The sequence below is a fragment of the Aspergillus piperis genome (assembly GCF_003184755.1).
Source record: "Aspergillus piperis CBS 112811 unplaced genomic scaffold BO85scaffold_2, whole genome shotgun sequence".
Classification (NCBI taxonomy): domain Eukaryota; kingdom Fungi; phylum Ascomycota; class Eurotiomycetes; order Eurotiales; family Aspergillaceae; genus Aspergillus; species Aspergillus piperis.
The window spans coordinates 1,411,101-1,436,429 of NW_020291592.1; the positions used below are offsets into that span (position 1 = coordinate 1,411,101).

The window sequence follows — 25,329 nt, forward strand, 5'->3', positions numbered from 1 at the left end:
GGAAATCGGCAAGGGTATACGCGATATTATGGAGATTAGAGCATAGTACCGGGCACAAAGATGAACAGTATACTCAACGCTGCGGCGACAAAGAAGGCGATCATCGCCGTGGCCGTGGCCCGCTTGTTCAGCAGTTTGCGCACGTATGGCTCGCGAATAGGCGACCAATTCATGAACGTGTACTCGCTGTAGCCGAGGAACGCCATGACCGGGTCAATCTTGTACTGGTACGAGACGATGAAGTAAGAAGCAATGGCAAAAGGTAAGATCAACTGGTCAGGTGTTAGTCGGATATCAGGCCTGTGGACGAGCATTGGCTACTTACCCAGCAACGAATATGTCGTGGTTTATCCCGGAGAACCACGTAGAACGCGCCCCAGAAGCCTCCACCGAAGCTAATGAGGGCAAACGCCAGCCGTGCGAGAATCGTCAAGGGGACCAGATTTCCCAAAGCTTTGGCCTGCAAGAACCCTGGAAAAGCGTCGCGCTCCATTGCCTGAAAGACATAGTCTTTCGCCGGATCGAATACTTCAGGATCGTCTCTGCCATCGTCTTCAATCAGATTGATGATGCCGGATACCATCTCCTCGGGGAGAACAATTTCTCTTTCTGCCCCGGGCAGCAGGTACGTGTAGAGGATCTTCTCTGCGCTGGCGCGAATATCAGCACGTGCCACCGTATGGCCTGGCGAAGGCGAGTCATTCCGAGTCCCAGAACTGTCCCGAGGTTGCAGCTCATTCGATGTGGTGCGAGCAGCATTCTGCGACCCAAGGCTGCTTTGGGGCGAGTGTCCGGATGTTTGGCCTTCAGAGCGGAGGAATGCCGACAGTCTCTGGTCGGCATCCCGGTCGCCGACATCGTTTAATCCATGGCGTGAGTTGGAGGGACCAGCTTCAACAAGTGGGATGTCGTTGTAATGCTCGAAATTATCCAATGCCCCGGAAGATCCTTTGCTGTCGGCTTTCTCAAGATCAGGCGTCGCTACCAAAACGGACCGACGTAGTTCCCGAACGTAATGACGACAGAGGGACATGTGTTGCGAGACATCGAGCCTATAATAGAGACATGGGTTATTAACAGCCCTCCAGCAGGTAACATAATGTTTCCCAATCATACCAGAAGTCCAGATAATCCACCGAGCGCTGTTGATCCCGCATATAGATATAGAAGGAAAACAGGTCGACGGGAGCGAGGGTCCGGCGACTGAGGACCTCGAAGAGCGTGGGGAGGCGATTGCGCTGCTCCAAGCTCGAAAGAGAGGGCGACGCCATGATGGAACGAATGTTGGGGATCTCTCTTGCTGAAGGGTAGGTGTTGGGTTTTTTTTTTTTTCTCTTCCTGAATCAGGCTCGAAGGAGCTGCGCCGCGATGAGGGGCCGAAAAGGGGAACGAGCGAACGTCGGATTTGAGTTAGGGACGGAGGTTTGACAAAGGAGTCGAAAGAGCAATTGGGAAGGGATCCGGCGTGTTATGTCTGTAGCTGATCGAGGGAAAAGGCTGGCGAGACGCGACGGGAAAAAAATAAAGAAGGACGGTCAAACAGTTGGAGTTCGGCAGTTGAGCATGAATTGCAGCGATACGGGGACGAATTGAGGCCTAAGTGCAAGCCAGGAGGCCCTGCAGAAGGTCGTAAGGTGTATTCCGAGGCAGTAAACAAAACAGCCGACCGACTGCAGGAGAGGTCAGGAAGTTGCGACAGAAGCCATCCAGGAGAGGCTCGGGAAGTGGATTCAATTCACAGGCAGCAACAAGAGCGAGAGGGAGAGCGAGAGGAGGAGGAGGGGAAAAGAGATTGACGAAGCCAAGGGTAAAAGCGAGGGAAAGGGTGTGGATGGCCAGCCCGCAGACACGCAGCGACGGGCGAAAAGACGACTAGTTTGGAGTTCGTTGATTCGTGATGCCTGAGGGAGGTGCCTGAGTCCCCACTCCCTTTTCAGCAATGGTTCCTCGCATTAACGTTTCCCCGAAATGACCTGGTTCCACTTGTGGCCGATCTTTTGGATCTTTTGACACTCGCCAAGGGGTAGCCGATGATGATGTTGATGACTGCTTACTGTCTACGGAGTAGAGAGAGGATGGTTTCTCCTTTTCTCTAAGTCCAGTATATGGAAAATACAATACAATCTCTTCTGTAATGCAGGAAAAGAACTTCGCCCCCCTCCCCAGTCACCTCAATTACGGCACTACATCCTCTGCAACCCTTCTGTTGGTCTCATCTACTGTCCAACCGACAGGCTCCATTCCACATCCATCCCACCCAAAAAAAGCAACCCACGGCGGATCCGCACCGTTGGTTCTCGGTCGGTCCATAATAATATGTGATTATTGCAGGGCCGTGGCTGGCAAACAAGACTAAACAGATTTTTTTTTTTTCCCTAAGTACCTTCCAATCTGCAATCTGTGCTTTATTTTCTAATAAAAGTAATAATAATCATAATCTCGAACAATGTCCATTTTGCCCGGGGGCGGGTCATGGACTGGACCGTTATTTTCCTGCAAGCCACCCCAAAAACGAGTATTTTGCTTTATGTGCACTGGGCAAATATTTAATTAGATTTGAAAAACCGGGACGGCAAATGATGAAAATCGTGCCGATGATAAGCCCAATGACCCCCCCGTTTCTGAATAATCTTCGTTTTAAGGTTACTCAATGATATCATTGTTTATGGTTCCTCTTTTTTTTCGGTTCCTATTTTCTACACCGAACTAGATAGCATAGAGTAACAGGCATATTGCATAGAAACTGAATTAACCACTTAGTGTACTTACTCTTCACCGCTATGTTCATGTCCTGCTTACTATTCAGGAAATATGCCAAATGAGCTTCTTAAGACACTTCTAAGCTAACGCCAAGGCTAAGGTTTCAGTCCAAACTCTCTAACATGTCAGACCTCCATGGTTTGAAATGGTAACTCCTTCATGGTCAGCTGGATTTCTAACGCATTTACGGAGATTCCAATCGACTGGTCTTATCTCTGCACCTTCTTTGACTGACGAGACTCATAGAGAAATTGCACTCCTGTATCTATACTAGACAATCCCGTTTCGAGCGAGTCCTTCAAGAATTTTATGAACAGATCCTACAGTATACATCCAGTAATGATTGATCCATGTGGTACGGATCGTGTCCATTCAGTTATTCCCAAGTTATATTTACCACTTCCTACCCAGTATACTACTATACTAAACATGCTACGGCGATTAGGAGGATAGTCGGGCAAGCCGTGCTTATTGAAGAGGTCTTAGAAGGACGTAACGGAGTTAACGGATTCGGGGTTCGGACTTCTACGGACAGTAATAACTATATCAAGGATCCCAAATCCCAATAGATCCAGACATAATCAGCTCACGCAGATTGATATCATCTCAACTATTCCATGCAAAAAAAACATGACGACCTCCAAAATCCTCGTTCTCATCACCGGTGCCAATCAGGGTATCGGCTTCGCCGTGGCACAGCAGCTAGCTAGCTCAAGCAAGTTCCATGTGCTAGTCGGCGCACGCACGACACTCAAGGCCGAAGCTGCAGTCAAGGAGCTGGAATCGGATGCCGTGGACAAATCAGCTCTCACGCCCATTACCATCGATGTGACAGATGATGCGTCCATCGCTGCAGCTGCGCAGACCGTCTCGGAAACATTCGGACGTCTGGACATCCTGATCAATAATGCGGGCATTGCACAGACACCCGCCACTACCCTGCGCGAGCAATACCGGCAAGTGTTCGATGTCAATGTGTTTGGCATCGCGGCTGTCATGGATACATTCCTCCCATTGCTGCGTGCATCGACGTATTCCGATCGCCGCATTGTCAATGTCACGTCCGGGCAGGGTCTGATCAGCAGAGCCGGCCACAAGGATCATCCGGCTAGCGCAAAGACCTATTTCATACCTGACTACCGCAGTAGCAAAGCAGCGGTTAATATGATCACCGTCGCTCATGCGGTAAAGCTGGCTGATGAGAATATTGCCGTCGTTGCGGCTGCCCCGGGCTACTGCCGCACCAGTATTAATGGAGGTCAAGGAGTCAAGGAAGCAAGCGACGGGGCCAGGGTCATTGTGCGCGCTGCCACAGAAGGCGACCCAGAGAAACTGAGTGGGACGTTCGTCGCGGACGAACAATGGAGCCTTGGGTGGTGATAGCGCGTTAAGGGAGCAAATAAGCAAACGTTTCTGAGCATGGCTGCGACCGATCAATGTGTTTAGTATTGTCGGAGATTATTGAAACACGAAATCGATATAAGAGACAGGCTAAAAGCTAAAATAAACCATGTTCTCCACGCCTGGGTATTTGTTCACGCCACGGAAACGCCTTTAAAGAACTCCAACATACAGAGTACGCTAGTATCAATGCCCGTCGGCCAAATGCTGTGTCATGTTAGCTATCGCGAACAGGATAGGTATAGGCCTCCAAGAAGGAGAATCAGGTTCCAATACTCACCGACCACTCCGGGATATTTCGTATCTGTTGCCACATGAACTTCTCTAGTTTATTGGCACTCTTCGCATAGGGCGTATTCTCGTTATTGTACCTCCGGCAATTGTCGAATATCAACATAGCATCTTTAATAAAGTCTTGCGGTGTCGGATACATGTCCTTCTCATGCTTTTCTTCCATGGTTGATAGATCCATGGGCTCCTTGATGACTTCATAATAGTCAGGAACCTCATCGCGATTAACTGGCTGAGTAAATGGCCATGCCGCGCTATGGTTCTGCATATCATTAAGAAGATGTAGCAGCTGATTGTAGTTGGGCCCGTGGCGTGGTTGACGTGCCAGTTCATCCATATCCGGTGACCATCCAGACTCTTTGATAGCCGGTATACTTAATGGATCGATCTTGCACGGACCATTCTTCCATTCCTTCGGGGGTGGGTGAATGATATGTGAGCGACTAAAGGCCCGGATCTTCGCGTGTACGGCTTCCTTCTGCTTCAGAAGCATGCGGCCAACCTCGAGGTACCGTATCTTAGGTAGCATGGTACACTGCATGATTGTACCACCCTCATAATCCTTAATGTATCCCATCCAAACGGATTTGTCAAGGGTTATTTCTTTAGTGAACCCTTGTTTCTTGAAGTACCCAATGGCGTAATTATCGGCGTATGTGAGGAAGTGCATGATGTCCGATGTGGCTTTGACATAATCCTTGAGATGAGACATTAAGTGCGCACCGTATCCTTTGACTTGCTGGTCGGACGAAATGGCACAGAAAACGATTTCGGCGAACCTGCGACTGTTGAATGGTCGGTATGTAATGCCTCCCACGACTTCCAAAGGGTGTTTGACGATGGCCAAGGAAAGATGCGACCTGTCATAGACCAATCGCGCGATGTAGTCTTTAGGCATCTTCGGAAGCTGTTTTTGAAAGATACATTTGAGGCCTGTAAGGACAACAAAGCTGTCGCGAGATCCATCATTGTTGACTACACGAAACTCGATATCGCCGCGACGTTCCTCCAGAACTGCAGGCTACCGTGGAGTCAGCGTCATCGGAGCTCGGGCGGGTTGCGGGCTCGATTGAGGGCTTACCTTCTCCGGGAAGGGAACGATTCTCGGTGGTTTATCTAGGAGGTCATCTTCGGCCTAAGGTAGGCACAGTACATCAGTCTCATACTCCAGACAAAAGCGAGGATATGCAACATACCTTGGGTTCCCTCTCGGGGGAGTCAGTGCGCGCCTTCTTGTGGGAATCTGGGGAGAGCGCCTCCTCCGATGCTTTCCGCTTGGCACCTAGAGCTGACATGAGCAAATGGACCAGAACAGTCGCAAAGACGCGTGATACAGCATGGTATACTTACTATCTGTGATTGCAGGCATGATGCGCGACGAATTCCGATGACTGGACGAAAGCGTCTTGAACCTCAGCCAGCGACTCTCTCCACACGAGCTGCGGCCGCGATACGGGGAGCGGAACGGGAAGAAGTTGATCCGCGGCCGTCAAGCCAGATAACCAATTACTAGTTCGGGCTCCATGGCATTACGACGACAGCTTGAGGGAAGCTCCCTCTCCTTCTTCTCCTCATTTCCTCGTATTTCCTCTCTTTAAATTACCTTCTCTCCTTTATACACAAGCCTTTGAAATTAAGCGCATCTCATAAGCCCTCATGTCTCTGAACGAAGTCTGGCAGGCAGCTTCTGCGAGCCCGTATACTCCCCCAGTCTCTAAAGACAGCCAGTTCTTTGTCGGCTTCAGTCTACTACTTGCTGGTAAGCCGGTCCCGACCTCTCACACTCACAAACAATTACTAACTTACAACAGCTTTCATCCTCACTGGACTTTTCGGACTGAGTCAGTACACCACGCCAGAGATCATTTCCACTTATGAATTGTCTTGCGCCATTGTCACAACCATATACTTACAACTTGCGCAGATCGTTCCTTCCTCAGCATCGCTTCCTTCGGAGTCCCGGCATCTTTGGCGTTTGGGTAAGCCACGAATCTACCCTAACAACAGCCACCCTATCAACCATCGCTAACAAATGCCCCGTCCAGCTTCGGAGCCGTATTCATGATCTGTGCCGTTGGGGTCTACGTTTAAAAAAATTACAGTTGTTTCCCAGATACCCATGTACCATACACTGGAGAGTTTGAAACGAAGCAAATCGTTACCTTTATAATCACCCAAAGTTCTCTTCGCACTCCAGCAATCTATCTTGACATAGCTCTCGAGTCTCTACTCTGTCGTGCTTAAGCCAATCCCACTCCAAACCATCATGACGGACACGGAACCCATTTTCACTGCTGTCTCCAGCGATGCCCACCACCTCTACACTCTCCTCCAATGCATCGGCTTCACATCCAGGGCCACGGTGCAAATAACCCCAGATGGAATCCGCTTCTCCGCCGAAGAGATGCGAGTCATCCAAGGACTCGCCTTCCTCGACAAAGCCCTCTTCACCAGCTACACCTTTAACCCACCAGCCGCGCTAAACCAAGGGACAACAGACAACAATGACAACGACGACGATACAACTTCCGACCCCTCCACCTACTACCCATGCTTCGTTGTCTCCTTATCCGCCCTCCTAGAGACCCTAAAGATCTTCGGCACCAACGACTCCTCCACCAACCCCAACGCCGGTCGAGCATCCAGCGTCCAACCAACCCACCCATCTGGACCTGGCGCCTTCTCGGCTCCCTCCTTACTTCTAGACCGCTCCTGCACAATCCGCTACACCAGCGAAGGCTCTCCCCTCAGTATCACTCTCTCCGAAACGGGCGTCAAAACCACCTGCGAATTAACAACCTACGAAACCGAAGGCAGCGAAGTCGACATCCCTCTCCAACGAGATGCCATCATCATGAAGATCATCATGCGCTCTGCCTGGCTCCACAACGCCATCTCAGAACTAGCCGCCACAAGCCCATCGGTGTTGAAGATCTCCGCCTCCGCGACCCGGGAACCATTCTTCGCTCTGTCCGGCACGGGAGGCTCGTTCAGCGAGTCATCTGTAGAATTCTCCGTCGAGAATGGCGGGGCTAATGGTCCGGGAGGTGATGCAAGAGGCTCAATTGATGAAGGGTCCCGTGCGAAGAAAGCTAAACTTGCGCCAACGGTCACGGAGACGTTCCTTGTCAGTCCGCCGTCGTCGATGGGGTCGCGTCTCAAGCAGAACTATAAGTTCGCGCTGATTCAAAAGGCGGCGCGTGCTATGGCGGTGGCTAACAAAGTGAGCATTCGTGGGGATCGCCAGGGTGTATTGAGTCTTCAGTTTATGATTGAGTTTGATGCTAATGGGGCTGGTGGTGTACGGCCGCTGAAGGGTGGTCCGCCGCCTGTTGTGACGTTTGTGGATTTCCGGTTTGTGCCGTTGTTGGATGATGAAGAGGGTGATGATCTGGAGTGAGTGGTACTAGAGAATATATGGATTGTGTCTATATAGTGGACTTGATGTGAAATGTCAAAAAGCAATATAGTGTTCTTTTTAAATTCCCCAACGCCGCCTCATGCTCATTAACCATACCGAATACTAGGTAATTTACATAGAACGTAACTATAAGATCGCTGATCAAATCACTCTTCCTTCCCAGATGGCGAGACCTGCAGTCCAAGCCATAAACGGAGCCTCGAAGAGTGGTCAAATCACATAACCTGAACAAGACAACATTAGTCCTGAAAAATCACTTCACAAAACCCGACTATGGTCCATATTAAGGGCAAAAGAACTGTGGTTGGTGGGGGTGGGAGAGTAAGAGCAAACATACCTCAGCAATAGACTGCCTCTCAATAATCGACTTCTGCTTCTCATTCCTCGAGACCCGATAATAGTAATCACTAAAGTCACCGCACTGCATATGCCGCAAGAATTCCTCGTCATGGGTAATGACAATAAGCTGGAAATTGGCCTGTTGCTGTCTAGTCCTAATGATGTCATGAAGCGATTCCGCAAGGGAGCGAATATTATCACGGTCAAGGTTCGTCGTGGGCTCATCAAGAGCAATCAGGCCGCAGTTGACACCGAAGCACTCCGCAAGAGCGAGTCGGATGATGATACTTGCCAACACCTTTTGACCGGCACTGCAGCGGCCGCGCATGTCCATTTCTGCGCCTTGTTTGACCATGCAGACGCGGTAGTTGTAGGAGCGGTTGCCCTTGGCGTTTTCGTTGTCGGAGCGGATGAGGATCGTGTCGACGTCAGTGCCTCGGTAGGTTTTTTGCCAGAGCTCGCTGATAATCGCGTTAATTTCTTCCATTTTGAGCCCATGGTATTTCATGATGGCTTTGTCGAGGGCACCACCGTAGCGTGCTAGGTCGTCAACTGCGGCTTTGGTTGTTTCCACCTTGATGTGCGCTTCCTTGTATTTGCCTGCTGCGTCTTTGTAGTCGGTATTCCAGTCTGCGAGGAGCTGCATCAGTTGGTCGTCTTTTCCTTTCATCTCGCCCATTTTGCTGGCTTGTTTAGCGGCGAGTGCGTTGTGTTCTCGTGCTCTGCGCTCAGATTCTTCTTTAAAGCGGCTTCGGTCGACTTCGGCGTTTTGCGCCGCCAGCTGCTCGATCTCTTCGGTGACTGCGTCGAGAGATCGGGTCGCCTGTCGGTATGTCAGGTTATCGGCGTATTGGCGCTTGGTGTTCTCGCTGTCCTTGAGTTGAGCAGATATCTTGTTGATCTCTTTAGTGATATTGGCTTGCTCGATTTCGAGATTGCTGATCTCGTTCTCGATGCTTTGCAGTTCACGCTTGCTGCGCTCTAGTTGATGAGGGCCGCCTCGCTCGTTGTAGGCGTCGATCTCCTCGTTTGCCAGTTCAAGTTGGTGTACATTCTCGTAGAGGTGTGAGATCTCCTGCTGCATGTCCTTTTCACGCGCTTCAGCACGCTGGCTGATGTCGTCGTACTTGGCTTGGACCTTGAGAAGTTCAGGGGTTAGATCTTCAATCTCTTTGTCCGCCTTTGCAATGGCTTCGCGTTGTTGGTTGTTGAGGTTCTTGTACTCCTCAATGCGAGCCAGGAGGTCTGCCTTTCGCTCGAGCTTGAATTTCACGTTGTCGAGGTTGCTCTTGACGTCTCTGAGTTGTAGCTCCAATTTGTTCATCTCAGACAATGTTTGCTCCTTCTCATGAGTGAGTTTCGACAGAGTCTTCTTCAAGGCTCTAGACTTCTCGCCGATTCCCGCAATTTCATCCTGAATATCTTCCAGTGTACGAGACGCATTCGTATCGTGCTGTTTCGAAGACAAGTCCTGGACCTGAGAGCGTATGGATTTGATTTCACTGTCGTATCTGACAATAGTATTGACCGTCTTTGACAATGACTCAACCTCTTTCTTTTTGTCGGCCTTTTCGCTGACTATCTTGTCGTTCTCTTCCAATTGGCTCAGTAGTTTGTCTTGTTGAGCAGTATACTCTTCTTCCTCTTTCTCCAGATCTGGAATCTCTGTCTGCTTCAGCCGACACCAGGTATCGTAGGCTGTGCTGGCCTCGCGGGCGGTATTAAGGTCCTCTTCGAGACGGGGTATTTCGTCATCCTCCATCACCCGTTTCGCTCTTTTCACCAACCCTTCTAACTTGTTCTTGAAAGTCTGTAGCTCGTTTTCAGTTCGGAAAGTCCGCATGCACAGTCTGCACATGTTTGCCGACTTCACGGTGTCAAGACAGTCGGCCATGTACTTGCTGACTCCGGCGTATTGTTCAGCGTCCTTCCTGGCAAGGTCGAGCTGGGCTTGACGCTCTTTCAGAATCTCAGGGTATTCTTCCGGTTCGTCATCAACGGCATCGCGGATCTCTTTGATGCACTCCTTGAGTTCCTTTTGTCGCTGACTTAGTGTTTTCTTGACGCCCTTCATTTTGAACTCCACCTGCTCGAGTTCTCTGCTGACTCCATCACGCTCGCGCTCTGCCCTTGAGACATGTCTGGATTCCTCCTCTATGACGTGCTGGTAGTCCTGCTCTAGAGATTCAGGGCGCCAGTTGGCATTTACAAATTTTTCCAGTCGTTCACCGTGAGCTCCTTTCATCGTCTCCAATCCGCGCTCCCGTTCCTTTAATTCCTTCTTAAGGTGGTCTAATCGAGCCAAATCACCAGCCTTCTTTGTTGCCTCGATGAGCTCGGTATTCAAGCGCGAACTCTCGTCCTCAAGGTCGCGGATCTGTGAGTTCACATTCTGAATCTCCTTGTCCCAAGATGCGGATCGTGCGCGCTCCTTGGCTTGGTCCAAACGAGATCCGATGTCTTCAATGTTTGACTCCAGCGCAGCCTGAACGCCTTCGTCCACGTTGATCTCGTTGAGTTTTCCCTGGTATGTGGCTGCTTCCCTATCATTCGAGGCAATCTGTCGCTTGGCTGCATTTTTGCTTTCCTGTAGCGCAGACTTCTGTTGTCCGATCTGGTTAAGGGTTGCCTGGACGTCACGTAGTTCACTTTGCGCCTCCTTCTTCACCCGTTCCAGTGCCAGGTTTTGATCTTTCAGGATTTTTCGCACTCTCCGCATGAACTCGTCAACGTCTGCCTGGTCCTCAACATTATCGTAACCACGGATATTGTGCGCTCGAGCGACCTCTTTCGTCATCCTCTGTCGCCGCTCAACCTGGCGCTCGAAGTTGGCTTTGTCGTTCTCAAACTTGCCATACTCTGCTTGCTTGACACCCAGTCTTTGTCGAGTTTGTTCTATCTGCTCCTTGAGCTCCATATAGTTCTCCTTCTTGGCTTCTTCTTGCTGCTGGTACTGAAGCTGCCTTGACTCAAACTGCTCCAAGTTCGACTGTAGCCACTCATCGGAGTCGTCTAGCTCAACTAGGTGTCTCTTGAGATTATCAATAGTCGTCTGAATACTCTTGGCCTCGATGCGCTTTCCTTCAAGCGCACCCAAGACCTGAGAGTAACTTTCCGACTCCTTCCACGCCTTATCAGCAAGTTCAGCCACCCGGCGCATTTCCTGAGAGAGCTGGTGTGTTTCTTCGCGCAGAGCTTCAATTTCGTCCTGAAGCTTTATCGATCGTTTCTCTGCACGGTCGGCCTTCTCCTTATCCTCTTTGGCATGTTGCTCCATGATTTTGTACTTGGCAAGCTCCTCATTCTGCTTCTTCCGTAAAGACTTGATATTGTCGATCGCCTTCGTATACTTCATAGCTTCGAATATCTCATCGAACTTCTTCTTCAGCACCGAGGGTTCACTCATTGGCCACAAGCTCTCGTCCTGATGACAGAATATAACGGAGTCCAGGATCGCCTTTGATACACCGAGATACTGAGGCATGATCTGATCCAGCTCCGCCACGCGGGAGGAAATAGACGTCCGCTCACCATCTTTGACCATCAACAACTGACCCTCTAGTGTCTTTTGTTGCCGTGTTGTTTTCTTCACCGTGAGTTGTAGACTCCTCGTAGCGACCATCTTCGCGCCTGACGTGCCTTTGAAGGACAGTTTCACCTGGGCCAGGACTTCCTTCTCGCCACATAGCTGCCATAATAACTCAGCACGTCTGTCCATCCTACTCAACACCATATCTTATAGAATCGCGTACCTTCGGATCGTGGATGAACGCACCACCCTTGCTGTTGGGTGGTAAATCGCCGGTGGTCGCATATTTAAGACACTCGATGATTGTCTGGCCCCAACTCCATTAGCCTGACAACCTCCATGATACCATCATATACCATCCATCATACCGTCTTTCCAGATCCATTATACCCAACAATCAACGTAAGCGGCGTGTGAAACTGGATCGTCTCGCTGCGCGTATTATCGAACGACCGAACACTAGCGCCCATCACAAGCAACTGTCAGCAAAACACTCCTATACATCTCTCCATCCATATAAATTATGAGAAAGGAGCACTCACCCCAATATCGACAACTTATCTATCTTCGCTGCGACGAACAAACCCCCGATGGTTAGTACCCTCGATCTTTCACACGACCTCCGCGGAACTTACACCTGCGGACGGACTGATTAGTAAAGAATGTTTGTGGCCGGAAGCAGAACGAAATCTCACATTATGGAAGACGTCACTTCACAATGGAAGGGTAACAAAAAAATGAAGAAAAGGCCCGGTCCGTTTCCACGGATGCTTAAGGGTAGGTAGCAGGCCTGCAAATCACACCTTCCCCGTGATATTCTTTCTCCACTCGGGATAAAGAAAGCGTGCCGGATAGATAGCGAGCAGCTGCGCTTGGGATCGGCGCGTCAGTCGACGCGGGGAGACGGCGCGAGGTCACGTGTGTGAGCGGTCAGTTGGGGGGGGGGGGGGTGGATATTGCTTTCCAGAGAACACCACTAGGATGGGATGGAGTAGGTGGCGCTTAATGTTGTGGAGATACTTTGGTAGAGGCTTAATTGGATGGTCTGTGGCTTGCTGATACTTTCTTTTCGGGGCATGCTTTTCCTTCCTTGGAGGGACTCTGTACTTCTTCGTGGAACTTAAGGGGACGGACGCTCCGTTCTTGGTTGGGTAGAAGAGCCACGACTGAGTTGACTACATGGGCTATGGGATGAAGTTCCTGCCGGATCCTAGTAGCATACAAGTAAGTAGAGGATATCCCTACGCAATATACGTGCGTTAAGCTATTCGATATCAGACTGGCTGCAACAGATGAATCACTGGCAATCCTATCTGGGGGTTTTCATGTTATTTGACAACATCGAATCGCGCAATGCAAAGACTAGCAGATTGTGTATTGATACCCCTACCTCTTCGCTGTATGCCGTGTTGCACGTACCTCTAGGTTCAAGAGGCTGTGCCTCAGATGTAAATAGCGGGCATGGCAACTATGATGATATTGACTGTAGATTCTTTGGGCTAGAGCGGTTACTCAAGTGCACATAGTGCTGATTTTGCGAACAATAGGTGTCACATACAAAAGGCTCACCCTACCTTCCAGCCTTCTCTCGTTCAAGGCTCTCTTCTCTCAAACCTATCCTCTCATCGAACCACCCCTACTCCACTCACATTCAGATACTGTGTCGGTTCACCTCCATTCAGGATGTTTCACTTCAAGAACATCATCGTTCTCTTGTGCTTGTTCTGTCTCTTCTTCAAGGCTAGCCTGGCTACTTCTTCTGCCAACCCTACCGAAGTTGCCAACGTCGATGATGTAGTTGCTGGGAATATTGGCACTGCAGCCGTCAATAACCCTAACGAGGCCTTCGACGATGTCGACGGCAATGGCATGTCCATGGCAACCACAGATGTCGAGGAAGAGTTGAACTCCGTAAACACCATCCTATTTGGCTGGTGGGACCAATGCTAACCGAGTTCAAGAATTACCGTTTCTGCGAAGGCAGATGCAGCGTTTTGAAAGTGTGCAATTGCCATGATAAAGATTATCATTTCTGTGGTTGTCACTATCATGGACTGAGGTGCAGGTGCAAATACTAGTTGTGATTCAACAGTAAGTAGATCTTCCAGCTGAGTGGTGCGTCAGCAAAGCTGATGTTGTCTCTGGAAAGGAGCGGCCGCCAAGCTTCCGTTCCTCCATGTGCATGTCGTAGTTGCTTCTGACGTGTCGAACAAGATAGACGGTGGGGCTTGACTAGTCATGGCCTCGGTCTCAGAACATGTGGAAGGATCCTGGAATAGTGACGGCAGTAATTGTGGTTCTCAGGTTCCCTGGTAGGGCCTTCACATTTTTTTGCCAAATTGTCAATCGAAGTAGATTGGTTATGTTAATGAATCTTCAGTTACTGTGGCACATAAGTTTATATGGGCTATAGAAAGAGCTATGGTATCAGCCATATCTGACCGTCTCATGCTCTGCGTAGTAGCTCGTCATCTGTAGTAGCGTAAGTGGGAAGTGCATTCATCCTTTGTAAGGCTGGAAGGAAGAACATGGCATGAGCATGGTATCAGACTCCCCAAGACAGGGGGATCATCCCGCCGGTAGGACATTCCGGGTCTGGTCTGCGCCTGGGCTCGCTTAATACTCTAGGCCATCTCCACCAGCACCGAACAGAGTCCAATGTACCCGTTCGCGTGGGTGCGGTGTGGTCTGACGTCTGCAATTGCACAGACGGGTGACCGTTAGCAGCTGCAGCTTCCCAGCTTTGCATGTTCTCTCATGATGGGATGGCAGATATCGTAAAGGGCGTTCGGTGTGAATATCCCACGGAGATTAAAAGAAGGCAAATGCGGATTGCAGGCTCCTCAAAGGATGATAGTCGAAATAGTCGATAGATAGTCGATAATTTCATCTATTATTGATGCCTGATATCAGCCCACGACAGTTAAAATTAGTAGATGGCGGCGCTACGCGATGCACGTCCCTAGCGGATCTAACGGAAGCCAGATAGTCAACCCGTGCTTGACAAGATAATCCCACACCACACCACGCAGGATGATGTATGCTTCAGGGATGAGGTGATCGTGACAGGAAAGGAGTAGGAGTAGAGGGCCAGTCAAGAGGGATAGAATCCAGGATAACCCATGGGGTGTATCGCAAGCGGAGCGCAAGCGAAGCAGCAAGAATACCCAACTTTGAAGCAATGAAGCATCGACCGGGATGCCCCCTGCAGCAATCATACAGACATACCGACCTGTATTGTACAACGGTACCTGAAAGTTTCCCGACGCCGCAGTAACTGACCAATCAGCAGCCCGGATAGTGCGGAAATCCCCGGGAAGCCCCATCGGCGGATTTGATTGGCAGCCGCAGTGGATCCCGCGTGTCGGTGCGATACCAATGACGATGTGGCCGACCAAAAGTACAAGAATTGACAGCTCTACTGGATTCACCACCGCGGTCATGTCCAGAAAAAGTCCAAGAAACACTGCTCACTTACCCTCTCTTCTTTCTCTCTCTATCTCCCTCCAATCCCTTTCTGTATCATATTCTTTATAGGGAGACCTACCGAGTTTTTCACCCCCCGGGAAGAACAGTCCCCACCACCCCGGCGATCGATCGATTTGATCCCCGCGCAGCCCAGCGATGGAACTCGAATTCCATCAAGGACGAAGAGTGGCGCAGAACCAGACTCCGTCCCAGGCATACGGTCTACGAGCCCCAGTGTCGAACTCAAAACCACCGGGGCCCCCGTATAGCATGGACGCGCGGAGTATTCCTCGCTCGATGAGCCGCGGCGCCGCTAATCTGCTTCAACTCTCCGCTTCCACTACCATCTCTTCTTCCGCTGCTGCTGCTGCTGCTGCTACCACTTCAACGACTCCTGCCACTATCACAAGCACAGTCCCTGCTCTTGCTTCTATACCTACAACTACTACAGCGCCAGCGGGAACCAGCAATCCCCACCACCCCACCCCCGACATAGGCCCTGCCGGCACCAACAATGACCGCTGGTCTGCACGAGTACTAGACGAACTGAAAGACTTGCTCCTTCTCCTCAGTCACGATGGACAGGTTCTATACGCGTCACCATCATGCTCCGAGGTGACGGGTATTGAATCGCACATGCTAGAACAAAGCGATTTCTCCCGTTTCGTCCATGAAGACGACAAGCCTATCTTAGGCCACGAATTGGACGAGTGCATCAAAACTGGACGCGAAATCCGATGTCACTTCCGGCTCTGTAGGCCTGACAGTAGCTCTTGTTTGTTAGAGGCGCATGGACATCCACACCTAATGACGACCGGGTCTGCTTCTTCTGCGACCGCAGAATCATCCCAGCAGTTGCAGCAACAGAAGACAGTCTGTAAAGGGATATTTCTTGTCTGTCGACCATATCCCACGCGGGGTTCACAGTTACTCGATTCGTTTCTGGAACATAAGATCGAGAACATCCGGCTGAACCAGCGCATAGCCCAATTGAAGGAAGAGGAAGAAGAGGAGTTGAATTCGAGACCAGGGCAGACGTCAACAACAACGACAACCAGCACCACTACCACGACGACAACGCGCCAGACGTATGTATCAACGACACAAACCTCGTTTGCGCAACGAGATACATCAGTATCTGGAGAGGAGAATGAATCATCCGACACATTCACTAATACGGACGACGCCGATTCGCGATCATTTCTGGAGCAGATTGGGGATCGGTTGCCGCAGACTGAAGACATGTCCCATATCGACGGGATTGAGGTTATGACGGGCTTGTACTACGGAGAAGGAGAAAGATCACAGGGATTGAGTACGGGAGTCCGTCATGCCCGTCTGATTCGTTGTGATGCGGAGCAGCCGAATACCGTTGCTGCCGGTTCTGCTGCTGCGGCGGCTCCTCCAAGCGACCAACAACAGCAGCAACAATTGCAACAGCAACAGCCACAGCAAACACCATCCAAGAATCCTGCAGAGGCCGTTGACAGGAAGAAAAGAATGAAAGGCGAGTATATGTGCACGGATTGCGGGACGTCGGACTCACCCGAGTGGAGGAAAGGCCCGGAAGGACCAAAGACTCTGTGTAACGCTTGTGGCTGTGAGTTTCTCCCCCTCCTTGATCATCTGACTGGATAAACTTCTGTATCGGTACTGACATTGAAATGTGATCAGTACGTTGGGCCAAGAAAGAGAAAAAACGCCAGGATTCAGGACCGTAGTAGTTGGTGGGAGGGGGGAAACGCAAAGAAAAGGAAAAGGAAAAGGAAAAAAGGTGGGGCTTGCATTTGTATGAATTGTCATTTACTTTCTACTGCTTTGCTGCTGTTGCATTTGCCAGAAGGGGCCAATATACCCCCTGCGAGGATACCCCTGCTTATGTACTCCTTTGTGCATTGTGCTTTTTCTTGTTCTCCTCGGTAGCACATTTTCTTAGCGGCTGCGCTGTCACAGCATTTGCACTTATTGTGCTCTTTCTCCTCTGAAGTGAGCAGATTTCATGACTTTATGCCCGACTCACTCGAACTATATTCAGCTCAGATTGCAACATAACTTACAACTATAATAAAATCCGCGTGATACACGTGCGCAGGATGATATATACAATTGAGTCTCGAGAATGTAGTTGTAGGGATACGATAGGATATCCGGATAGAAAGCACCAAAGTAGATAGAGGAGTATGAATCCTTTGACTCCAGAGTTTAATATAAGTCAGTCTACTATCGATGTTAATTCATCAACTATAAGCAGGAACTAGGACTATAAATTATCATAGTATAGATACCTCTAAACACAGTAGAAATACTAATGTCTCAACGCTCTTCTTCAGTCGTAAGATAGACTGCTATACCGCTTGTTTCCTCGCTACCTAAGTTGTTAATAGTCAACAATATAAAGTATATTCAGCTCAAAGCCAATTTATTCAAATGAAAAGAGTCAGTCATATATTAGTATAGTTGCTGATCAGGGTGGGATTATCAGTGACTAACCAATTCAGATATAGCCTCCTAGAACCCTACACAACTCCGTGCAAATTACAAATAACGCGTACTGATATGCAAATCATCACTTCTATTAACTAATCCATCTAATCATCATGATATCTAAACTAATACTATGTCCCTGGTGCGTATATACTCAAGCGATCTATATCTAACAGCATGAAGAGATGATATCTTATCTTAGCTGCACCGCATCAGTTCTTGTTGGCTCCCTCGTGGACCGCAGTCAGTCCATCTTGAGCAACCTCCTTCACGGAAACCTTTCCACCCAGGATGTCCTTGGTGGTAGCGAGAATCGACTCCCAGCTCTCAAATAGCGTGAACGGGATCTTCTCGCGCTCGCAGAATGTCACCAAATCTGAAAAAGAGTCAGTAACTACATAATGCAAACCTCAATGTCAGATCTTGGTAAACGCACCCTTGCCCTTTTTGGCAAACAGAAGATCAGTCTCTGCAGCGGCTGACAAATCGGACACGCCATCTCCTGCGTACAACAAGGTCGGGCGCACACCGTCCGGCAGTGCGGCATAGGGCTTGATTTCCAGCGACTTGTCGTGGCCGAAGTGGCTAGCAGTATGACGTCAGTTCTGGCCCAGCGACCGGTTCCAAGAAGATTCTCTTACCTATCGTCATGGTACTTGATCTGCCAGCCACCCTCGGAGTTGATGTCCTTGCCATCACGGCTCTCGACCTGGTTGGCAACGATGTAGAGGTGATCGTCCGGTTCGCCGCCCAAAAGCGTCTCGAAGAGGGCGCTGATGACTGGGATCATGCCGGAAGACAACACCACGATCGGGACGTTGTTCTCCTTGGACCATTTGTAGAATTCCACGAAGTAGGGATCCAGCTTCATGTTCTTCTTGAGGTACTCGATGCACTCGTTGTAGGGGGTTTTGATGCTGTCCAGCATGTCGCGAAAAGCGTCACTTCGCAATAGAGGTTAGCAGGGCGTCTACATAAGCTGTCTGTACTCACATACCGGAAGCTCATGGTGCCCTCAAGGACGGCTTCATTGCCTTGACGGCGCTTTGCGCGCCCGTAGCCAAGATTATCGATCTTGTGACCAAGTGTCAGTGACATGCAGGTTTAGTGGTGTACTTGTAGGTTGTAAAGGGTAGATACCATAGCATCATTGCCTGCATAGAGTACTTAGCTTGTGGGCTTGCTGTGCGAACTTCGTCTGTACCTACTGTCTTCGAGGGTGATCGTTCCATCAAAATCGGTGAAGAATATGAGCTTGGGGTTCGTTTTCATGTACGGTAGCGCGGTAACAGTCATGATGAAGGCCTGGTCGCTTTGACTTCGCGGCGATAGTTCTGCAGTATCGGTGTTAGTCTCACTGTCGGTTGAGATATAGGAACTGATTAAAGGGCGCGATCTGTTGCGCATGTTTGGGTGATGCTCAAAAATATACGACGGCAATAACTCTGTTCTGAGAAATGGAACAGGGGAAACAAACCTAAATCAAGGACGGCAGAGGATGGAGATAAACCGGTCGGATATCCGGTAACAAGAAGGAGAAAGATGTGAACTTATGAGAGAGAGAGAGATGGAGCGATTTCAAGTAGAGAGAAACAAAGAGAGAAGAGAAAGAAGAACCCCGCGGTGAGAAAGCAGAGAGACTAGACTCGATCAAGTGCAAAGGAGGGACAATCACCACCAACGATGGACCCATGCGGAGTTCCCCATAATTTCCAGCGCGACACTAAAAGCTGGAATTGTCCTCTTTTCGGTGGAGCCCGTCTTATTTCCCTTGTCTAATGCTAATTTTCTGACTATTCTGGGTCTAGCCGAACCGAGTATCTTCCCGGCGAGTCTCCAAATCAAAGTCCCGAATTTTTGATGCTCGATCTTTTCGGCGCCGATACTTTCTCGGACACTTGAATTGAGGGCATTACTCTCTCCGAGTCATCCCACGCCATGGCTCGTCTACTGCAATCATTGCGTCGAGCCCTAGGCTTAACATCTTCCACTCCGGTCCCTCGCTATGCCCGCTCAATCGACACCAATTTCTCCGTCTTTCAAGGTATGTCACACCTATTATTCGACTGAACGCCGTTCGCTCGTTCACAGTTTGCGCGCCATCCCACACTAACAGATTAAATCCACCACTTAGAGGGAGATAGAGTTGTGGTCCATGGCAAGTCGCCGCTCCTAAGCAAACCCTTGCGGAAGGGTCATAAATCCGACACTCGTCGCGGACAATTGGAGCACGACAACATCATCGGCCGGAGGGTACGGGATCTGGTGCAGGCGCGGAAAGGTCAGTTATCTTCCTCATTCCAATATTTACCTAGCCGGGCGCATTCTAATAATCTCCATTGAATACAGGCCCTGAATACCGACTCTCCCTCCCTACGCTCGAAGAATATGTTGCCATGACCCCCCGTCTAGTCACGCCGGTACGAATCTAACTACACCATCGTCAACGAATACCACGACCACCCCCAACTCCTCATTAACGCATGCCATTAGATCTATTCAGCAGACGCCAACCTCATCGTTTCCCTCCTCGACATCCACATCGCACCCCCAGCCGAAGGATCAGACACACCGCCCCTTGAAATCCTCGAATCCGGCACCGGCCACGGCTCCCTGACCCTACACCTAGCGCGCGCCATCCAAGGCGCCAACTTTACTCCTCCACCCCTCCCCCCAAGCTCGCAAGTCACATACCTACCCACCAAACCCGGCGAGGTCTCGACCCGCAAGTTACAGCCGCCCGCAGATGGCGCTTCAGAAACGACCGTGGACCCTGACCAGGAGAACTGGGACGCCTGGCGCTCCCAACGCAAAGCAATCATCCACAGCGTCGACGTGACGCCCAAATCCTCCGTCCACGCCGAAGGTATCGTCCGGAGTTTCCGTCGCGGCATCTACGCAGGCAATGTGGATTTCTACGCCGGGCACGTAGAGGACTGGATCGCAGAGCAGAAGAGACAACGCGCACCGATAGGCCTCCTTTCCTCGCTCAAGAAAGATGAAGTTGAGCCGTTCCTCTCCTACGCAATCCTGGATATGCCCTCCGCGCATCTACGGATTCCCCACGTCGCCTCGATCCTGAAGCGGGACGGCATCTTAGCTGTTTTCATGCCGAGCGTGACGCAGATCGGCGACTGTGTGGAGCTCATTCGTCGACAGAGACTACCTTTCGTCCAGGACAAGGTTGTCGAGCTCGGAAACGGAATCAGCAGTGGTCGGCTCTGGGATATCCGGCACGCGGTGAAGAAGTCCCGGGATAATGTGTCGGTGGCTTCCTCCACCGAGGAGGGTTCCGGTTCAGAGGAGTCCGTCGAGACGGGTGCCGTGGAGACTGAGTCTGCAGATGTTGCTGAAGAGAAGACGCCCAAGGAGGAAGACAGTGTGCTAGTATGCCGGCCAAAGGTTGGCGCGCGGATTGTGGGCGGTGGCTTTGTTGGAATCTGGAGAAAGATAGAGGAGGATGCGCGGAGGAGCTAAGCTGAGCTGAGCTGAGCTTGCATACGATTTCCCGTTTTATATGCCTACCTACCTGCAGTATTCTTGGATACCCATTTGTACCATAACATGCATACCATAGAAGAAAGAACTACCTCATGTACTATTACTCAAAATTCAATTACTGTCCTATGACCATCCTCGAATACGATGATATCAGACACACCACACTCCATTATTCAAAAGAGCATACACACATGCATTCACCGAACTACAATCTAAAACCTAGATAAATAGATAGAGAAACCCCCCAACAGTAAGAGAAACAAAGAGAAAAATAACGAAATAAATAAGAAGAGGCTTATTCAAATATACTAATAGCAAACGCACTACCACCCATTCTCGATTCCCCATACTAAAACAACAGCTTAAGTCAAACCAACCACCCACTCTCTCTCTTTCTACATCGAGAAAAAAAGAAAAGATCAACGAACAAACAACAAGCTCAGCAATAGACGTCAAGCGATTCCCAAACCAACGAAGCCCAAACCAACAGGCACGTACGTAGAAGAAGACCGCCGACCAACCAGTAGTAGAAGTAGTAGTCGCCTAAGGATACAACGAGCACATACATACACCACACACACAGAGAGAAGAGGTACAGATGAGACCGATTCGCCCGCCTAAGTGCAAAACATTGAGATGAGATGAAGAAAGGTTAAGAAAGGAGAGAGAGAGAATCCGTTCGTGAGATTCAATCTACAACAGGTGGAGAGAAAGCATATTGGAAAGCGAAGAGAAAAAGTATCGTCGTTAAGAAGAAGAAAAGGCATAATCAGATCCTAACACATACCAAAGCTGGGAGGAGGAACGACGTAGTAGATAAGAGAGCGTGAGAGAGTGTGAGTGTGTGTTGCGTGAGATAAAGCAAAGCTGCTGCGCCGATTGTGACTGACTACTTTCCAAAGATGATGCATGGATACGCAGAGTTCCATTTGAACGAGAGTCCGCTGGGCGACAGCAGTAAGCAGGAAGTAAACTCACAAGAATGGAAGGAAGAAAAGAAGAAAAGAAAAGAAACAAAATGCAACAAGAGCATGATAGCGTAAGAAGGAAGAAAAAGAGTAAAAAGAGTTAACACCACAGACACGCGAAAGGCCCCCAAAGATTCCGAGATAACAAGATGAACCGGCTACACAAACACCAGTCTCGTAAGATTCAACATGCACCGTCCCTTCAATTCCGTTGCGGCCCAAAATCCGCTTCCACAACCTTTCCCTTTTTCCCTTTAACTGTAAACTCCGCAAATAATGCGACATGATCACTTGGAAAATGAAAATTGGGGAACCCGGGCACCTTCTGCAGATACTCCTTGTCCACCTCCCCAAGTAACGCCGAGACATGAAGTGTGTTGGACGTATACCAAATATAATCAAGAATATCCTTGAAGTCCGGAGTATAGTTCGTGAAGCTCAGCTCGCCAATCGAGTTGTACGCCGACTTCAACTTGAACGGGTGCGTCATACCGACCCGACTCAGGTTGCCGTAGAGCCTCTTCTCCAGGTCCGGATGGGACTCGGTGAGCCGGCCGTGTGCGACCAAGTTGTACGCTGCCGACCCAGGCGCCGAGTTGAAATCACCGCACATGAATAGCGGAATCTGATCACCACTGGAATACTCCACAGACGGCGCAGGCTCAGGGGGAGGAGTATCCGATTCACCTTCTGCTTCCGAGAAGCGGAATGCAGTCTTGTCGGTACACGGTGGGAATTTCGCGTACTTCTCGGAGAGCTTAGTGATCTCCTCCATCAAAATGGCGGTCTGAATCAATTTCACGTCCTTGAAAGCAGGATCCCAGTAGAGATGCGCGTTCACGACGATGAAGCGGGAGCCTGTCAGCCGGTTCTCCAGGAAGATGACTACCGCAATGTGATCCTTCTGCCAGAGTCTGTTGTAGATGTCATCTTGGCCCTTGGCATCCGGTCGCCGCACTGCTGTTTGGCCGAAGTTGATCATCTGCTTATCGAGAAGGATGAACTTGCTTCCCTTGAAGAAGGTGGCACAGCCATCGACCGACTTCGCTTCCTCCTCTTGCATACCCATAGCTCTACCTCTAGGCCAGTATACACCCTTGTAATCGTTATAAGCCAGCTGCTCCCGGAAAAATCCATTGTAACTGCCTTGATCGATTTCCTGCAGACAGATAATGTCCGAGTCGTGTGACCTCAGCTCGCTCAGGATGAGCTCACGTCTGAATTCCCAAGAAAGAACACGGGACGGGGTATAACCGAAGTGACTCGGGGTTGCGGAAGAGTCGCAGAGGGCGTTGTGGGAAAGGACGGTAATCTTCTCGATGGAAGTGTTGGAGGAGCTAGCGGTCTCATCCAGGATGATCCAATCTCTATCCGGGGGAGGAAGATGCACTTTTTGGAAATAAAGTTAGTATGAGGTGCATGGTGAGAGCTTTGAGTCGTGAGCACAAACCTGGCATTTCTTCCCTCAGATACCGGACTAGGGCCTTTGTTCCTTCCTTGATGATCTGAGACTTCAAAATATCATTCAGAGGGTTCCCTTCAATTCCCAACATCTCTAATCTATAGAGATAACCCATCTCGAACGGAAGCGTGCGAATGTTGTTATCAAACAGGAGGAGCTGCTTCAAGCTTGTGAGCATACCGATCTCTTCGGGGAGCTCCGAAATATCATTGCTCGACAGATCCAAGTGGGTGAGCTTCCGCAGTTGGCCAATCGCCGGAGGGAGCGTCTTCAACTTGTTGTGATTGAGGTACAATTTCTCGAGAAAAGTATAGTGGAACAAAGATGTCGCAAGCGCGCGGAGACCCTGCCCGCCGAAATCAAGAGCATGCCAGCCTTGCCGAGGAGCAGGCTTGGACTTCACCAGGCCATTGCGATCGCCGCTCCCATTCTCTTGTTGCTCAGGGTGACTGGGCGCAATCTGGATACCCTTGGTTTGCTGTGCGACGGTGCGGGCGTAATAATGCGGGGAGCTTGCCTGCCGTGACTCCGCAGCCAACTGAAGTTGCTGCTGCCAATGTTCGTTCATGGTCTCGTCAATATCTTCGTCCACGTTAACATGAGCGCCATTCTGGAGGGGGCCGGGAGTGAAGTGCGGAGTGGCGGCAGCCAATGCCCCACTGGAGAAGTTGTGCTGGTGATTGATGCTATGAGAAGCTTGGTTGTGATGGGCATGGTGATGGGCCTGCTGTGCGGGGTGGGGGTGATGGCTCTGCGATTGGAACTTGGGGATCTGCATGCCAAATCGCTGGTGGGCCTGGCCGCCATTCATCATGACATGCTGCCCTTGGTGGGTTTGTGTATACATCGTAAATGGATTCAAGGCAGCAGCTTGGTTGATCGGAGGTGAACGTGAGGGAGAAGGAGTGTCGTGACTAAATTTTAGTCTTCCAGTGGGGGAGTTGGTCCCGTTGCGTACGAGATGACGTTGGTGAGAGTGCTGTTGCGTTTGTGTTTGGAAGAAGAACTGCCCGGCCCCAGGCTGCTGGAACCTGTAGGTACCATCTGCCATTTAACGTGGCAGACGAGACCGTAGGTCGATCGGTTGAATGTTCCTAGGGTAGGTTGAGGCTGGCAGGGTTGGGTTCGGGGAGGCGGCGGTGGCAGGAGAGAGAGGAGTCGGGGATCGGATGCGTTCTCTCCTTCTCTTCAACATGGGGTCCTGAAGCGGAACCACCCCAATCTAAGGATAGGCTGGAATCACAACCGCAGCAATTTCGCCAATGCTGGTTGCACACGGTTTCGAGATGCAGTCCTGGGGAGGTCGAGATCGGGAAAGCGATCGAGGGTTGAACGATACGGCGGGCGTCGGGCGACCGAGACACAAGAGGACGGACGACGAAAGTCTGTTGAGAATCCTGGGAACAAGGTCAGGTTGGACTCTCAGAGTCAAACTCGCAGGAGGAGATTGAACAATGCGCACTTGAAAATAGGTCTGAAGACGTAGCAAAGGCGCCGGCAGCTTGTTGGGATGAGACACAGTCGCCTTGACGCTGCGAAGTGGTTTGCATCGAAGGCGGGAGGTCGCCGGTGTCACGTGATGTCACATCCGGCGGGCGTGATTCGCCGCCAATGGCAAAGCCAAGACCAGCCTTGACAAGCACACCTCCAGACTTGGGTCTTCTTCCCTGAACAAGGATATCTCCCTAGCGAGCAGAGGATGCCT

At 50.3% G+C, this 25,329-nt stretch overlaps 11 protein-coding genes across 11 annotated transcripts; 5 read left to right on the forward strand and 6 right to left on the reverse strand.

Annotated features, from left to right (window-relative positions):
* Window positions 1-35: 35 nt before the first annotated feature.
* On the reverse strand, window positions 36-1,271 carry rgsB (putative RGS domain protein (Rax1); the record flags this gene model as incomplete). Its single annotated transcript, XM_025663200.1, has 3 exons — window positions 36-272; window positions 326-1,052; window positions 1,117-1,271. 3 exons carry the CDS (start codon window positions 1,269-1,271, stop codon window positions 36-38), a joined length of 1,119 nt encoding a protein of 372 aa, XP_025519863.1.
* Window positions 1,272-3,290: 2,019 nt separating this feature from the next.
* Window positions 3,291-4,281, forward strand: BO85DRAFT_121734 (short-chain dehydrogenase). Its single transcript, XM_025653917.1, has one exon. It carries the CDS (start codon window positions 3,391-3,393, stop codon window positions 4,138-4,140), a length of 750 nt encoding a protein of 249 aa, XP_025519864.1. The 5' UTR covers window positions 3,291-3,390; the 3' UTR covers window positions 4,141-4,281.
* gcnE (histone acetyltransferase GCN5) lies at window positions 4,282-5,929 on the reverse strand. Its single transcript, XM_025653918.1, has 4 exons — window positions 5,803-5,929; window positions 5,649-5,734; window positions 5,534-5,587; window positions 4,282-5,473 (listed from the first exon to the last, which is right to left on the reverse strand). The coding sequence occupies exons 1-4, from the start codon at window positions 5,819-5,821 to the stop codon at window positions 4,424-4,426; spliced, it is 1,209 nt and encodes a 402-aa protein (XP_025519865.1). The 5' UTR covers window positions 5,822-5,929; the 3' UTR covers window positions 4,282-4,423.
* A 63-nt stretch (window positions 5,930-5,992) lies between these two features.
* Window positions 5,993-7,852, forward strand: BO85DRAFT_412732 (putative DNA repair protein Rad1; the record flags this gene model as incomplete). Its single annotated transcript, XM_025657580.1, has 5 exons — window positions 5,993-6,211; window positions 6,264-6,293; window positions 6,377-6,431; window positions 6,498-6,537; window positions 6,668-7,852. The coding sequence occupies exons 1-5, from the start codon at window positions 6,109-6,111 to the stop codon at window positions 7,850-7,852; spliced, it is 1,413 nt and encodes a 470-aa protein (XP_025519866.1). The 5' UTR covers window positions 5,993-6,108.
* A 304-nt stretch (window positions 7,853-8,156) lies between these two features.
* BO85DRAFT_456017 (MRX complex DNA-binding subunit) lies at window positions 8,157-12,819 on the reverse strand (the record flags this gene model as incomplete). Its single annotated transcript, XM_025661421.1, has 6 exons — window positions 8,157-9,310; window positions 11,273-11,900; window positions 11,965-12,048; window positions 12,110-12,200; window positions 12,284-12,311; window positions 12,762-12,819. 6 exons carry the CDS (start codon window positions 12,817-12,819, stop codon window positions 8,157-8,159), a joined length of 2,043 nt encoding a protein of 680 aa, XP_025519867.1.
* Window positions 12,820-13,361: 542 nt separating this feature from the next.
* BO85DRAFT_516498 (uncharacterized protein) lies at window positions 13,362-13,739 on the forward strand (the record flags this gene model as incomplete). The annotated part of the gene is made up of 2 exons (XM_025664849.1): window positions 13,362-13,642; window positions 13,703-13,739. The coding sequence occupies exons 1-2, from the start codon at window positions 13,425-13,427 to the stop codon at window positions 13,737-13,739; spliced, it is 255 nt and encodes an 84-aa protein (XP_025519868.1). The 5' UTR covers window positions 13,362-13,424.
* Window positions 13,740-14,588: 849 nt separating this feature from the next.
* On the reverse strand, window positions 14,589-15,275 carry BO85DRAFT_121808 (uncharacterized protein). The gene has a single exon (XM_025653919.1). It carries the CDS (start codon window positions 15,182-15,184, stop codon window positions 14,687-14,689), a length of 498 nt encoding a protein of 165 aa, XP_025519869.1. The 5' UTR covers window positions 15,185-15,275; the 3' UTR covers window positions 14,589-14,686.
* Window positions 15,276-15,365: 90 nt separating this feature from the next.
* On the forward strand, window positions 15,366-16,930 carry BO85DRAFT_483960 (GATA transcription factor LreB; the record flags this gene model as incomplete). The annotated part of the gene is made up of 2 exons (XM_025663201.1): window positions 15,366-16,809; window positions 16,884-16,930. The coding sequence occupies 2 exons, from the start codon at window positions 15,366-15,368 to the stop codon at window positions 16,928-16,930; spliced, it is 1,491 nt and encodes a 496-aa protein (XP_025519870.1).
* An 831-nt stretch (window positions 16,931-17,761) lies between these two features.
* Window positions 17,762-19,427, reverse strand: BO85DRAFT_445350 (putative Phosphoserine phosphatase). The gene is made up of 7 exons (XM_025659243.1): window positions 19,171-19,427; window positions 18,902-19,027; window positions 18,834-18,847; window positions 18,691-18,767; window positions 18,335-18,637; window positions 18,130-18,278; window positions 17,762-18,069 (listed from the first exon to the last, which is right to left on the reverse strand). The coding sequence occupies exons 2-7, from the start codon at window positions 18,987-18,989 to the stop codon at window positions 17,906-17,908; spliced, it is 795 nt and encodes a 264-aa protein (XP_025519871.1). The 5' UTR covers window positions 18,990-19,027; window positions 19,171-19,427; the 3' UTR covers window positions 17,762-17,905.
* Window positions 19,428-19,450: 23 nt separating this feature from the next.
* On the forward strand, window positions 19,451-21,325 carry BO85DRAFT_465796 (tRNA (adenine-N(1)-)-methyltransferase). Its single transcript, XM_025662085.1, has 4 exons — window positions 19,451-19,737; window positions 19,828-19,974; window positions 20,043-20,113; window positions 20,187-21,325. Exons 1-4 carry the CDS (start codon window positions 19,632-19,634, stop codon window positions 21,168-21,170), a joined length of 1,308 nt encoding a protein of 435 aa, XP_025519872.1. The 5' UTR covers window positions 19,451-19,631; the 3' UTR covers window positions 21,171-21,325.
* Window positions 21,326-22,364: 1,039 nt separating this feature from the next.
* Window positions 22,365-24,675, reverse strand: BO85DRAFT_363318 (CCR4-Not complex 3'-5'-exoribonuclease subunit Ccr4; the record flags this gene model as incomplete). The annotated part of the gene is made up of 2 exons (XM_025655655.1): window positions 22,365-23,551; window positions 23,613-24,675. 2 exons carry the CDS (start codon window positions 24,673-24,675, stop codon window positions 22,365-22,367), a joined length of 2,250 nt encoding a protein of 749 aa, XP_025519873.1.
* Between the last annotated feature and the right edge of the window lie 654 nt (window positions 24,676-25,329).

Bases quoted from the DNA above. Each gene is read 5' to 3' on its own strand.
- BO85DRAFT_121734 (XM_025653917.1), top strand. From the start codon at position 3,391: ATGACGACCTCCAAAATCCTCGTTCTCATCACCGGTGCCAATCAGGGT.
- gcnE (XM_025653918.1), bottom strand. The intron at 5,588-5,648 runs GTATGTTGCATA...TGCCTACCTTAG, and splicing joins CCCCCGAGAGGGAACCCAAG to GCCGAAGATGACCTCCTAGA. The intron at 5,474-5,533 runs GTAAGCCCTCAA...ACTCCACGGTAG, and splicing joins TCGTTCCCTTCCCGGAGAAG to CCTGCAGTTCTGGAGGAACG.
- BO85DRAFT_121808 (XM_025653919.1), bottom strand. From the start codon at position 15,184: ATGACCGCGGTGGTGAATCCAGTAGAGCTGTCAATTCTTGTACTTTTG.
- BO85DRAFT_445350 (XM_025659243.1), bottom strand. From the start codon at position 18,989: ATGACTGTTACCGCGCTACCGTACATGAAAACGAACCCCAAGCTCATA. The intron at 18,638-18,690 runs GTATGTGAGTAC...TCTATTGCGAAG, and splicing joins GAGGGCACCATGAGCTTCCG to TGACGCTTTTCGCGACATGC. The intron at 18,070-18,129 runs GTGCGTTTACCA...ACTCTTTTTCAG, and splicing joins GTTTGCCAAAAAGGGCAAGG to ATTTGGTGACATTCTGCGAG.
- BO85DRAFT_465796 (XM_025662085.1), top strand. From the start codon at position 19,632: ATGGCTCGTCTACTGCAATCATTGCGTCGAGCCCTAGGCTTAACATCT. The intron at 19,738-19,827 runs GTATGTCACACC...TCCACCACTTAG, and splicing joins CAATTTCTCCGTCTTTCAAG to AGGGAGATAGAGTTGTGGTC. The intron at 19,975-20,042 runs GTCAGTTATCTT...CATTGAATACAG, and splicing joins TCTGGTGCAGGCGCGGAAAG to GCCCTGAATACCGACTCTCC.